Source organism: Suricata suricatta, chromosome 2, assembly GCF_006229205.1.
Source record: "Suricata suricatta isolate VVHF042 chromosome 2, meerkat_22Aug2017_6uvM2_HiC, whole genome shotgun sequence".
Lineage (NCBI taxonomy): Eukaryota > Metazoa > Chordata > Mammalia > Carnivora > Herpestidae > Suricata > Suricata suricatta.
In genome coordinates this window covers 155,507,545-155,521,923 of record NC_043701.1, presented here as the reverse complement: position 1 = coordinate 155,521,923, position 14,379 = coordinate 155,507,545, and the positions used below count along the sequence as shown (strand labels likewise).

The 14,379-nt window shown below is 41.5% G+C and overlaps 2 protein-coding genes across 3 annotated transcripts in view; both read right to left on the bottom strand.

Annotated features, from left to right (window-relative positions):
• Positions 1 to 470, bottom strand: part of CCNJ (cyclin J) — an 18,546-nt gene extending 18,076 nt beyond the window's left edge. Inside the window, exon 1 of one of the 2 annotated variants that reach the window (XM_029932297.1) lies at positions 108 to 470. The gene's annotated coding sequence lies outside the window, so the exon portion shown is untranslated. The remainder of the gene's footprint in view (positions 1 to 107) is intronic. The other variant, XM_029932295.1, reaches the window with a different exon arrangement.
• A 9,240-nt stretch (positions 471 to 9,710) lies between these two features.
• CC2D2B (coiled-coil and C2 domain containing 2B) overlaps positions 9,711 to 14,379 on the bottom strand; it is an 87,844-nt gene continuing 83,175 nt past the window's right edge. Inside the window, exons 32-33 of the mRNA XM_029932293.1 lie at positions 13,300 to 13,474; positions 9,711 to 11,000 (exon numbers count right to left, since the gene is read on the bottom strand). Of these exons, the coding sequence (XP_029788153.1) occupies positions 10,812 to 11,000; positions 13,300 to 13,474 (364 nt within the window). The 3' untranslated portion in view covers positions 9,711 to 10,811. The remainder of the gene's footprint in view (positions 11,001 to 13,299; positions 13,475 to 14,379) is intronic.

The window sequence follows — 14,379 nt, the reverse complement described above, 5'->3', positions numbered from 1 at the left end:
GCACGGGATCGCGCGGCCCCAGAAAGGGGAACAAAAGGCCGGGCCGGGAGGGTCCGGTGCCCCGCGCCCAGCACGGGCCTGCCGGTCCCCACGGCGGCCTCCCTTACCCGGAACCCCGGCCCTCACAGCCCCAGCCCCGCCGGCGTGCGGGGGACGCCGGCCCCGCTCATGATGCGGACAGTCGGCCGCAGAGCGCCGGCCTCAGCTCGGGCCCAGCGCCGGGGCGCTCGCACCGCCCATTGTTAAAGGACCGGCAGGCGGCTCGGCGTACAAAGCCAGCGCGGGGGCACATGCGGCCCCGCCGCTGCCAATCTCGTCTCGCGATACAGCCGGGTCACGCCGAGCCGTCCAATCGGCGGCCGGGCCGGGCCCAGGTGCAGCGTCTGGTGGCGGCTCGGAGGCCCCGGTCGGGACCCGGCAGCGTCAGCCCCTGCCGGCCCGGCGCAACCCGAGGCTCGCAGCTGCGCTGCTGCTTCGCCACCACCTACCGCGAAGCCCGCCGAGGGGCGGGCGGAGGTTGGAGGAGGGCGCTGGAGGAATTACCACGTTGATCCTCGTTCCGGTAGCCAATCTGGTCTTGCCACTCACCTGCTGACTACCTTCGATGGCTCCCGATGCCCGCGGAGGAAAGTTCCGAAGATTCAGCTTGGCGTTTAAAATTCTTTGCAATGTAGATTCAGTCTGCTTTATCTCACATCACAACAGCCCCATTTACATCCTAGGGGCTGCTGAGTAGGATTATCAATTCCTCCTTAAATCCTTTAGCTGTTTCTGAACCCCGTAAAAACGTTTTCTCTGTGAAATTCTGCTCTTTAAGTTCCACCTCAAAACCTACTCCTTCTAGAAACCTAATTGACTTAACCCCCTCGCTTCCTTTGCTTTAGAGATTCCTGACAGCTTTGAATAAAGTTGAGCTTACCTAGTTTGTCAGATTGAAAGTGGATCACAGTAATTAGCCATCTGTGGTCTTAAATTAGGAAACTACAGAACTGTGGAAACACTTCCAACACCAAGTTAGGTGATGTGGGACCTGAAATATGAATCGCAGAAATCTAGTCAATTGTATTTTAACCCTTAAGGTGGACTATCACAACAGAAGTGCATTGGCAACCCAGGACCTCTTGTGATGCTCACTTTGCTGAGAATGCAGATCTAACACTTTTAATGTTAAAAAATAAATCATGAAACCTTTCCCTTTTACTAAGAATTCTTTGAACCTAAGGATGCATGATAAAGAGCTACTATAAAGTGATGAATGTAGTTTTACTTATCACAATGACATCTTGATCAATTTGACGAGCAGCTGCAGATACATGTATGAGCTATGTGAGACAGTGTTTATGCCCAGGAGAAGAGAGCTACAGGAACTAATGGCAAGACAAGGAAAACTAAGAAGCACAGGTTGGCAGAACCCAGCCTACCAGCTTTGTCCACAGAGAGGCCACCCGGCCTATCTCAGTTGCAGGATAACCCTAGAGAGGAGAGGAACACATCAGGCTAAGAGCTCCATGCCATTTATAATGCTGTTTAAATAGTACTTACCTTCTCAGATTCTAATTCATGTGCATTAAGCAACTTTATGACAATAATTTGGCATCCCAATAACTTAAATGTGCAGAGTCTACTTAAGAACCTTTTCAGAAAAATAGGTCACAGATTGTAATCATCAGTGTAATAAGTAGGTTGTCTCTCGTGGTTTCTAGTTTGAGGATGTTATTCACTGGGAGGGATTTGTTCACAAACAGTTCTCATAGTTTCTGGATTTGCCTCCTATGATGAAAGGACCTTAATGTTCATTCATATTATAGATTTGTGTGTGTGTGTGTATATACATATATAACTTAGATTATAACTCCCTTAAGTGTAAATTTAGGCTTATTATGATGTTTTTATTAATTCCTTTGGGGTAAGCCGGACACAATTGAGTATGTACCTAATTGCTAAATAAAGTCTGATTTTCATACAGTTTATTTTCTAAAGGGGAAAGAGAAACACAATCAGTGAGCAACAACAAAAAGTCACGTGGTGACAAGTGCTGCGAAGGAAAAGAAATAGAAATAGAGACTAGAAAGTGATAGTGAATGGACATTGTTTTATGGTAAGGTGAGGTGCGCAAAGGCCCGAGGGAAGCGAGGAAGCATGCAGATACCTGGTGGTTTGAATATTGCAGCAGAAGGCGTGTTTGGAATGAACATGGAGGTCTTTGTATGCTTGGAGTGAAGAGACAAGAAAGACTTGGAAATCTTGGAAGCAGCAGCCAGGAATGGTGTGAAAGGATGGCAGTGGGAAAAAAAAGGCAGAACTTCTACAGAGAGAGCAGAGTGAGGGAACCTGCAAACGGTCCAGTGTGCCTGCTGCCTAAGGCACAAAATGGATTATGCAAAGACGAGGATAGGACCAGATTCTCTCGGATGCATTTATAACTCACAAAACTTAGGCAGTAAAAAGCCACTGATGTTAAACTGTTTAATTTTTTTTAAATGAATGCATGCAAAAGGTAAAACATTCAAACAGAAGACTGTATAGAGTTACTAGCAAGTCCCCCTCTCGCCCCAATCTTAGTTCTTCCTAGAGGCAACATTCACATTATTTTCTTTTTTTTAAGCTGATTTTATTTATTTATTTACTTATTTATTTTGAAAGTCAGAGAGAGAGACAGTGCGAGCAGGGGAGGGTCAGAGAGAGAGGGAGACACAGAATCGGAAGCAGGCTCCAGGCTCTGAGCTAGCTGTCAGCACAGAGCCCGATGCGGGGCTCGAACCCACGAATTGTGAGATCATGACCTGAGTTGAAGTAGGACGCTTAACCGACTGAGCCACCCAGGCGCCCCAACTTTATTTTCTTTTGTACCCTTCCAGGAATATCCAAGTACTTTTAACAATGCATATACATAATGCATGCCCCATTTTGTGCACACATAATCACACCTTATATCCTCTGTGTACCTACCCAGCTTTGTCACATAATATATTCTGGTGAACATTCACTGATAGAACATCCAGGGGGCACCTGGGTGGCTCAGTCGGTTGAGTGTCCGACTTTGACCCTGGTCATGATCTCACAGTTCATGGGTTCGAGCCCCACATCAGGCTCTGTGCTGACAGCAAGTTCAGAGCCTGGAGCCTGCTTCCGATTCTGTGTGTCCCTCTCTCTCTTCCCCTCCCCTGCTCATGATCTGTCTCTTAAATATAAATAAATATTAAAAAATTTAAAAAATGATAGAACATCCGGGATTCCTTTCAGTGGCTACATTGGATTCCACTGATACAAAGCAGTAGAAGCAAGAAGACCTAGGCTCTAATTCTTGGTTCTTGATTTATTGCTCCCTAGTGGAGTGCCAGTAATTTGTCTCCTCTGAGACTCATGTTCCTATCGATAAAGTGAAGTTCTCCCCCAAAAATAAACTTCAAAAAATGTTTAAAAGAGGTGCCTGGGTGGCTCAGTAGGTTGGGTGTCTGACTTTGGCTCAGGTGGTGATCTAACAGTTCAGTGGGGCTGAGTTCGAGCCCCACATTAGGCTCTCTTCTGTCAGTGTGGAGCCCACTTCAGATTCTCTGTCTCCTGTCTCTCTACCTCTCTCTTTCTCTCTTTCTCGGAAATAAACTTATAGTGAACTAGATGATGGCTGAGATTGTTTCTGACTTTAACATTTTAGGTTCTTTGCTCTTGCTACACACATGTGACAAAGTCTTCTAGACTTTGGGAAAGAGGCCCAACACTCTCCATAAAGCTCTGATCGTTATCCAGTTTTAAAGGTTTTATTTTTTTTTAATGTTTATTTTTTAGAGAGAGTGAGCAAGTGAGTATTAGCGGGGAAGGGGCAGAGAGAGAGGGAGACACAGAATCCGAGACAGGCTCCAGGCTCTGAGGTATCAGCACAGAGCCTGATTTAGGGCTCGAACTCATGAACCATTGATAAAACCATTGACCATTGTAGGTAATTACCTAGATCTCTAGCCCCATTCCTTCCCTGGAGGGCAGGAATAGGGCTGATAGTTCGAACCCCCTAATCACATGGTTGGTTCCAGCCTCCCTCCAGAAGCTCTCTAGGGGCCCACCAAGAGTCCCATCATTACCAGATAAACTTAGGTATGCTTGAAAGAGCTTATTCTAAATGTTAAAAGATACTTCTCTTATCCCTATCATTCAAGAAATTCCAAGGGTTTTTAGAAGCTCTTGTATCATGAAGTGGGGACAAAGACCATTATACATTTATTATATCACAATATCATACATTCCTAATGTGGGTGGCCCCCATTTAATCAGTGAAGTTCTGAATAAAACACAAAGGCTAACCATCCTATGAGTGAGAGAGAGATTTCCTCATGCCGTAATGCTTTGAGCTGGCACATAGGCTTTTTTTTTTTGGCCTTCAGACTCAAACCGAAACACTGGGGTTTTGTGGGTCTCCGGCCTGCTGGCTTTCAGACTAGAACTTATACCATTTTGTCTCCTGTGCTCCAGGATATCTTGCTGACTGTAGATAGATGTTGGGACTTCTCACTCTCCACAATTGCATAAGCCAATTCTTTATAATAAATCTATTTCTTTCTTTCTTTCTATTTAAATACATAAATATATGAAAATTTCATATATAATATATAAATCTCACTATACATATATGTTTGTGTGTATATATACACATATATATATATATATATATATATATATATATATATATATAAAGCAGGAAGTGTAAGAAATTTGGGGCGCCTGGGTGGCTCAGTTGGTTAAGCGTCCGGCTTCAGCTCAGGTCATGATCTCATAGTTCGTGGGTTCGAGCCCCACATCAGGCTCTGTGCTGACAGCTAGCTCAGAGCCTGGAGCCTGCTTCAGATTCTGTATCTCCCTCTCTCTCTGATCCTCCCCTGCTCGCACTGTCTCTGTCTCTCAAAAATAAAAACATTAAAAAAAAAAAGAAATCTATATGGTGGTGATAGTTCTACAATCCACTTATAGTAGTAAAAAGTAGATTTTTAAGTAGACTGTGCAAAGTTAAGTATATACAGTACAATCCCTAGAAAACTCTTTAAAAAATATATGAAAAGATAGAGCAAAAAAATCAATATATTCCCAGTTTGTGAGTTCAAGCCCTGCATTGGGCTTTGTGTTGCCAGCTCGGAGCTTGGAGCCTGCTTTGGATTCTGTGTCCTCCTCTCTCTCTGCCCCTCCCCTGCTTGTGCTCTGTCTCTGTCTCTCAAAAATAAACATTAAAAATTAAAAAAAAAAAAGAATGGAAGAAAAACAGAAAGGAAAAATTGGAATAAAATGGTAGACCTAAGCCCAAACATAAATAATGACATTAAATATAAATGGTCTAAATATGCCAATTAAAAAAAGAGACTGTCAGAAAGTATTTTTAAAATAACCCATTGTTTGCTATCTATAAAAAACTCACTTCACATATAATTATACAGATATATTAAAACTAAAAAGATGAGGGCACCTGGGGGGGGCTCAGTTGGTTAAGTGTCTGACTTCAGCTCAGGTCATGATGTCACAGTTTGTGGATCTGAGCCCAGTTTTGGGCTCTGTGTTAACAGCTCAGAGCCTAGAGCCTATTTTAGACTCTGTGTCTTCCTCTCTCTCTCTCTGCCCCTCCCTTGCTTGTGCTTTTCTCAAAAATAAAATAAACATAAAAAATAAGATGAAATGTATACATATACACACACATACACACCAGGTAAACACAAATTCAAAGAAAGCTGAACTAGCTATATAAACATTAGACAAAATAGACTTCAGAGCAAAGAAAATTAGTAAGGCTAAAGAGAGACACTGCACAATGAGAAAAGGGTTAAATAACCAAGAAGACATAAATCCTAAAGGTATGTACATCTAACAACAAAGCTTCAAAATACAAGAAGCAAAACCTGACAACTCAAAGAAACAATAGACAAACTCATAATTATGGTTGACAACTTCAATATACCTGTTTCAGTAACTGACAGGATTAGAAGACAGAAAAACCGCAAGGGCATAGAAAAACTAAACAACACTTTGACTAATTGGATCAAAAGATATTATCAATAGAAGAATGTTGAATAAACCATAGTAAATACATTCACAACCAAGGCCATCACATACTACACAACTCAAGGTCCTTGCACATAAATTATGAGTTGTGTGGTGCATAAACTGTTCAGATGTTTGTAGTGGTTCTGCCCGCACTTTAGAATACTATGGATCCTTTAATAAGAAAAATGAATTCATTTACCTGGAGGTATTTCTACTATTTTTGAAGGAGAAAAGCAACACATAGAAAAGCATACATAATATGGTCCCATTTTTATAGAACAGGAGCATATACATACACTCATATATATGTACGTATGTATTTGAGAATGATGGCCAAGTGGAAGGATGGATACTTGGTTACTAAGCAGGTGAGTGGGGTGATAATGTGGATAGAGGAAGGGGGAGGGGAGAACAACGGGACAGGGGCCTAAGCAAAAAAAAAAAAAAAAAAGAAAGGCTGCGCTTAAAAAATACCATCACATGTATGCACTTGTATAAAATTATGAGTATCTGTAAAAATAATTTTTGAAGTAATCTCAAATATAAAAAAGAAAAATGTTATTCAGTTAACTCCTTTTGATGATTTACTATTGTACTTCAAATAAAATCTGAGCTCCTCACCATGACTTCTGTGATCTGATCTTTGATGGCCTCTCCAGCATGCTGTGCCTCTAACGGTCCCTTCCGGTCCCCTCCGTAAGTCAGAGTCGTAAGTTGCTTCCTGGACTCAAGGCTTTTGTAATTGCAGTTTCCTCTGCCTGATATGCTTTTGCTATAGGTTTGCATGACTAGCTTCCTCTCATCTGTGGAAGCCACCGATGCCTACCCAATAAGCCACGCTCCCCTTCTTCCTCACCAACAGGACACCGATTTTATTGGGACAGCAATATCTCATTTAAAATGCTTGACCTTCCAGCTTCTGCTGTAGCTAGGAGTGATACAGTTCTGGTCACTGGGATCTAAGTGGAAGTTACTAGGCGTGGCCTCCTGGGAAGCATTTTAAAAGAGCTACATTAGCTGCATCCTTTACCTTCCCCCTTCTCTTTCTGCGTTTTCTTGCCATAGAAAGAGATGTGAGGCTAAAGTAAAGGTTCTCAAGATGTGGTCCTCAGACCAGCAGTCTCAGCATCACCTGGGAACTTGTTATAAATGCAAATTACCGGGCCCCACTGATTCAGATCCACTGAATCAGAAACTCTGAGGGTAGGGCCAACAATCTGTGTCAACTACTAGTTCAGGTGGGTCTTAAGCATGCTGAAGTTTGACAGCCACTGAGCTGGCTGACAGAAGCCTCCTTAGAGAAGATGGGTGAAGACATCACAGAGTCACTGCACCAGACTTGGACTTCCTCCTTTGGGTTTGGCAGTTATGTGAAAAAGTAATCCCTGTTTGATTAGGATACTGCAGTTGGGTTTCTGTTCCATGCTACCAAATGAAATTCTAGTCGATAGATCATCTTCTAAATCTTGGTGGTAACATTGTCTCTTTAGAATTTCCTTGACTACTCTGCTTAAACCCTCCATCCCCACCAAAGTCTTTCTCCATCATGCCATCCTCCTTATTTGCTTTATAGCACTCAGTATACACTGAAATTATCTCATTTACTTATTGTTTATTGGCTCATGGTCTGTTTCCCCTGTAAGAATGTAAGTTTCACAGGGGCAAGACCTTTGTCTTTTCACTGCTGTACTACAGCAGATACTGAAGCATCTGGTACATAATGAATGCTCCATTATTAGTTGTGGAATGATTTAAAGAACTTTAAAATTATAGGTTACATTTAAAATCATGTATTTTGGGGGCATCTGGGTGGCTCAGTCGGTTAAGCGTCTGACTTCAGGTTATGATCTCATGGTTCGGAGTTCTAGCCCCGTGTCAGGCTCTGTACTGACAGCTCAGAGCCTGGAGCCTGCTTCAGATTCTATGTCTCCCTCTGTCGCTGCTCCCTCACTCTCAAAAATGAACAATTACAAAAAATTTAAAAAATAAAAACTACCTTTCAATCCAGCAATCACACTACTGGGTATTTACCCAAAGAATACAAAAATACATATTCAAAGGGATCCATGCACCCGGATGTTTATAGCAGCATTACTTACAATAGCCATGGTAGGGAGCAGCTCAAGTTTCCTTTGACTGATGACTGGATAAAGAAGATATGGTGTGTGTATGTATATATATATACACACATATATATATACACACATATATATATATGCAATGGAATATTTATGATTCAGCCATAAAAAAAAATGAAATCTTGCCCTTTGCAACTACATGGATGGAACTACAGAGTATAGTGCCAAGTGGAATAAGTCAGTCAGAGAAAGACAAATACCATATGATTTCACTCATATGTGGATTTTAAGAAACAAAACAAATGAGCAAAGGGGAGAGAGGAAGAAGAAGAAGAAGAAGAAGAAGAAGAAGAAGAAGAAGAAGAAGAAGAAGAAGAAGAAGAAGAAGGGGAGGAAGAAGAGGAACCAAGAAACAGATTCTTAACTATAGCGAACAAACTGATGGTTACCACAAGGGGGGGTGGGTGGGTGCAGGGACCGGTTAAATAAGTGATAGGGATTAAGAAGTGCACTTGTCATGCTGAGCCACGGGTGATATTTGGAAGGGTTGAATCACTATATTGTACACCTGAAACTAATAAGAAAGTACTGTATGTTAACTAACTGGAATCAAAATTAAAACTTAAAAATAAAATCACAGGTTTTTAAAGTAGACAAATGAAAAAAATGGTTCATTACAGACGATTTCAAAATTTTAGGGAAAAATTTTTAGTTGAGAACTCCATACACCTGCAAAATATATGATTCAAAAGGATTCTCTGTGATTGCCTATGAACACTTTCTACCTAACTCTTAAGTGGCCTATCAATTTGAAAACCATAAACGACTAACAAAATAGTTATGTAAATATCGAAGGTGCCACAGAAATGGACTGCATGAGTTCACTATTTTTTTAAATGTTTTTTTACATTTATTTTTGAGAGACAGAGACAGCGCAAGCAGGTGAGGGTCAGAGAGAGAGGGAGATACAGATCTGAAGCAGGCTCCAGGCTCTGAGCTAGCTGTCAGCACAGATCCCAACACGGGGCTCGAACCCATGAAACGTGAGATCATGACCTGCGCTGAAGCCGGATGCTTAACTGACTGAGCCATCCAGGCGCCCCGAGTTCAGTATTTTTTTTTGGCAACCTTCTCTTTCCATAGACCTCATTTACAGCTACCCCAATCAATATGGTATACTTGTTGATAACAAAACTTCACAGAGCATTTATTCCTTTTTTTAAATTTTTTAAGTTTATTCACAGAGCATTTAAATACAAACATTCAAATAAGAACAAAAATTCTGATCAGTTTTCATATACATGCTAGAGAAGGCACACAATTAGGTTTTAATCTTGGAGAAAAAAGCATTCTTTTCAATGACATCCTTACTATTTTACTTAGGTAGTCACATGTTTGGTCCAAGACTAACGTCACTGCAAATAAATGAGGTCTTCTCTGGCACCAGCCCACTCAAGTGCATTGCAGGGCAGGATTCAGATTGAGGATTCCATAAGGATGTATCTGGGGGGCGGGGGGGTCTCTGTTTGTGGGAGTGACCCAAGAAGCCTCAGTGCTCCTGTGCTGGGAGAGGTGAATCTTCTTTCTCCTGTTTTTACCTCATACAAAAAAAGCTCTCATCAACCTTTGGGAATCTGTACCCTTTGGGTTTTTTTTTTTTTTAGAATAAGTTATTCTGTAGCATTTAAGTAAACTGTGTAAATACTTTTCTCAGTGAAGCACAATCAAAAAGAAGAAAGTACAGAGCTTCTAAGATCCCTGTCCACTCTCTCTTGAGGCTCGTAGGATCTAGATGGGCCTCCTTGGAGCCACTGCTGGGAAAGAAAAGCAGCAGAAAAGGGCCAAGAGCGAGAATGGTAGGTTGCTAAGGAAAAAAGGAGCCCTGAGATTTGATAAGACCATTTTCTCCCTTTCTCACAGAATCAGGAAAACATATTAGACAGAGTTTCTTGGGAAGTCTTTCCAAATACTAGGCGCTGAAAGAACTTCAGGTAAGTAGCATCTCAAGTGAAAACTTTTAGGAGGTTCGAGAAGCTGCCCTCAGCCCTCAGCCCAACCTGGCAGATTTTTCCTTTACTCTTATGCAGGGAAATAACCTTTGGAGAGGCGATGACCTGAGTTTGTAACTTGAATACCTCCTACCTGGAATTACATCAGAACCAGCTTCAAAAGTACCAGCCTCACTCTAGTAGTGACAACATTCCGTACGGCAGGGTTTTCACTCTTAACAGGTCATCAGAATTATCTAGGGAGCTTATCTAAAATAATGTGGGTTCTGGAGCTCCACTCCCAGTAGGTCTTAGGGGGTGTGGGAATTTGCATTTTCAACAAGGCTCTCCAGGGTGATTCAGTTGAGGTGGTGTGAGGCCTACAATTTGAGTAATACTGGCTTAAAAGGGAGGGGGCAGAATTGCTTCTTTCCAATAGTAAGACCTACTGTAGACAGTGACCCAGCCACCAGACTGCCTGAAGTGTTCTCCTTGAGGAGGTCTAGACTCATTTTTAAAGGTTCAGGCAGTGAGTCTCTGTGGTACCCAACTCCCTAAGGGAACCAAAATTCGGGCTCACATTTGGCTGGACTTGAGGATAAGTAGCAAAATCTGAAATACTAGAAAAGTCTCGATAGCTTTGGGCAAGGGGCCCATAAAACACACACACACACACACTCACACACACACACACACACACCACATTTTCCTTTTCTCTTCTTCCTTTTCACTGATGTCGAGCTAAGGAAGCCAAATAGACCCACACAGATAATACGTTGTTTGGGTATGGGTGAATGTATACAGCTAGAGCAAATTCTGTCTGGGGAAATTCAGAAGAGTGAATTCCAGTTTGATACACAGCATCGATAATTGACTGCACATCAGTGTATGGCATCTGGATAGGAAATCCTGTGACCTAGACCAAAGACAGAATAACATGTAAACCCATGCTAGAGGCATGTAAGCAATCAGGAAATAACGTATGCAAAAATATTACAGAAGCCTCAAATAATGATAGTCATGACATAATAACAGTTATTTCATTGGTGCTTACAACTGATGTGGGAAACAAAGGCAGAGGAAATGGTAGACAGAATTAAATTTCCTTATAACCTGCAGCCCATTGACAAATACTTGAGGTTGGCAGAGTAAAACATTTCTCCAGGAACTCCCTGCTGTCTTCATGCTAAGGCTTTGCTAGAGGGAAAACCACCTTAGCTTGACAATAGCTAGGCCTCCAGTATCCTGGGAGTCTTCTTTAGCATATGAAAATCTCACTGGAAACTTCCCCGGGACTCTACCTCCCCCAACTGCATAGTATATTAGCCAGTCTCTCCTCCTGGTCCCCGGGGCAGCTCTTCCGGTGCTTTCTAAAAAACTATCCTGTGGTTTAATAAAATCACCTTTTTTTGCACCAAGATGTCTTCAAGAATTCTTTCTTGGCCATTGGCTCTGGACCCCATGAGCCCCACTCTCACCCCGAAAAACTTTATCAACTACATTCCAGGAACAGTACTAAATGCTTCACATATGTATTTAACCCTCAAACCACCTTATGAGGTAGGTTCTCCTATAATTCCCACTTTCCGGAGAGAGAGAAGCAAAGCCAGTCCTGATACCAGAGCCGGCACATTTAACATTCCAAATATATGCACCCTTTCTAGAATAGCAAACTGCCCAAGAGAATATTACTTGGTCCTACACATGAGGTATTTAAGTGAGCATTATGGAAAAATTTATTTAACACTGATTCAGTTTATATTTATTGATGACTGTGTGACAGGATGAAAGGATTATGGTACATTGTCTTATGTAAAATTATCTATTTAAATATACTCAATCAGAAACCTCTTTCAAGCCTTAGATTGCTTACTTCTGAAGGCTTTTCTTGATCCTTAAATCTGTTCATGTGTTCTTCCCATGTGGTTGCAATAAAACGCTGTCCTTCCCTAACTTACCTAATACGATAGATTGCAATGACATATTTTGTGGTCTGTCTCATTAGCCTGTAGTACATTCTGCGAATGTACAAGATTGTATCTGTCTTGTTTACTGTCATAACCCCAGTGCCTAACACAGTGCCTGGCACATAGAATGCAAATAATAATGAACATCTATGAAACACTTGCTAAGAGCTGGGTGCTGTGGTAAGTAGTTGCTTACTTAATCCTCACCATAACCACAAACCAGATTACCTATTTTTATCCCTGTTTATCTTGGCCAGTGGGGTGGAAGTTAGGTAACTTGGTCAAAGCTAGTGAACGGTTGAACCAGGGTTTGAATCCAAACCACGAGATTAAGCTCAGGTTCATGATTATGTGTTATTAAGTAGATAATTTTACAAAGAAAATACAAGTTTTAAACCTTGGCTTAAATTGCTTTGCTTAACTGTTCACCCCTAATTCTGTTTTTTTAAATGCAAATAAAAGCAACTTCCTCCCTATTCATGAATACATGGCACCTGCAGATTCGCAGATTCTTCCTTGCCGGCTTATGCACTTAACTCCAGACAGATTCCTTCCTTTCTTCTCTCAGAGGGTTTCCCTAGAAGATATCTAGTCTATGGGATGGTAGGGGGAAAGAATCACTCTTGGGAGGCTGGGCTTTCAAAAACCACTGGGCCAGTTCACAGGGAAGAGTCAGTGACAGGATGTCAAGAGCTGGGGGTAGGAAGGGGAAAGGAGGATCCCAGCAATATTCCAAATGCCCACCATGTCTAGTAATAAACTTGTTGAGTTTGATGGGCCTTTTAACGATCCAAGATGATGACAGATATGTTGGTAAATATATAAGAAAGGAAGTCAGGAGAGAAGTCCAGGCTGGATACAGAAATTTGGGAGTATTTTGTATATAAATGGTATTAAGGCTTGCCTTGCCCAGAACCAAGGACAGGAAATCTCATCTATCACTACCATCTAGAGATTATTTTACAATTTATTTGCAGGTGATTTTCCTTTGCTCATCTCTTTCCAAACTTTGTGGTTATATAACATAAAACATATGACTCTTTCCAAGAAAATGTCATGCAGTGTGGTCATGGTAATAGTTGTTCAGTATATCTGAAATTTCTTAGTCTATAAATAAATGTATTTTAATGCCATATCATCTGTCACCTAGGATCAAAATAAGATGTAAGATTTTTAAGATTACTATTCCCTAGCAATTAACAACATACACAAAACAAATGTCATTAACACACTAAGTCATACACACACCCAATAAAATTGTAGTAGGCTTTCAAATTCACTCTCTTCAGATGACACAAAGCTTCCAGTGCCAAGTTCTAGTTTAGGAAGGATTTTTCGTAAAATATAAGTACACTGTCGATTCCAGTGTGTTGGCTGTTTAGGTCGCCATTCCATCATTTTACCTTCCAGAGTTCTTTCAATCCTAAAGTAAGAATGCAAAGAGCATTTTATGACAAACTACAATTCATGTAATAAATGTGGTAAGAGTTTTGTCATTTTACTCAAGTATGAGAATATATATTGTTTTAATTTAGAATGAACCAGACCCTTATGGCTAAGGATATCTGCCATCATTTACATTAATCAAGTTAGGGAGAAGCAGGCTCTTGCTTGGCTTGGGAAAGCAAGAAGCTTCCCAGGAGAGCCAACAGTTAGAGCTCAAAGGCACATTTCTTTTCTAGTTACCTGTGTGTAGGCAGTTGCCTACTGAGTGTGATGTGACAACATCTCCTGTCCGATCACCGGACTGACATGCCCGTTCTCCAGGACCCTCCTCTGTGATAAAACATTGTGTTTCCAAGAAACCGCATTTATGAAAGTTCAGATATCTGGTCTGGGTGATGTCAGTAGGGATGAATTTATTAGATTACATAGCATAGCAAGCAGAGTTGGAAGGAAATGAGGCACAGACTGAAAAGTATGGTGATCCATTTCCCCTACTAGAACGCACACTCCATAGGGCGGAGATTTGTGCCTGCGTATTCAGCCCCTAGAACAGTGCCTGTTGGTAGATTATTCCAGGGACAGTGTAGGTTGATTGACAGGGACCACTTGAGAAGCCTCATCTTTATGCAGAATCAGTGTGTGCTTAAAAACAAAAAGCCACTGGGATCTCCTGCTGTCTGAGTCTGTGGGGTGACTGAGTAGTTTGGAGCAGAAGTTGGGAAGCATCAAAATCACTTGTAGGGCTTTATCAACATATTTCACCTTCAGATATTGATTCAACAGATCTGGTCTGGGATCCTGACATCTACCTTTTAAAATAGTTCTAGAAGCAATTCTGATGAAAACCAGAAGTTGGGAATCATTTCTCTACTGCGTTGCTTC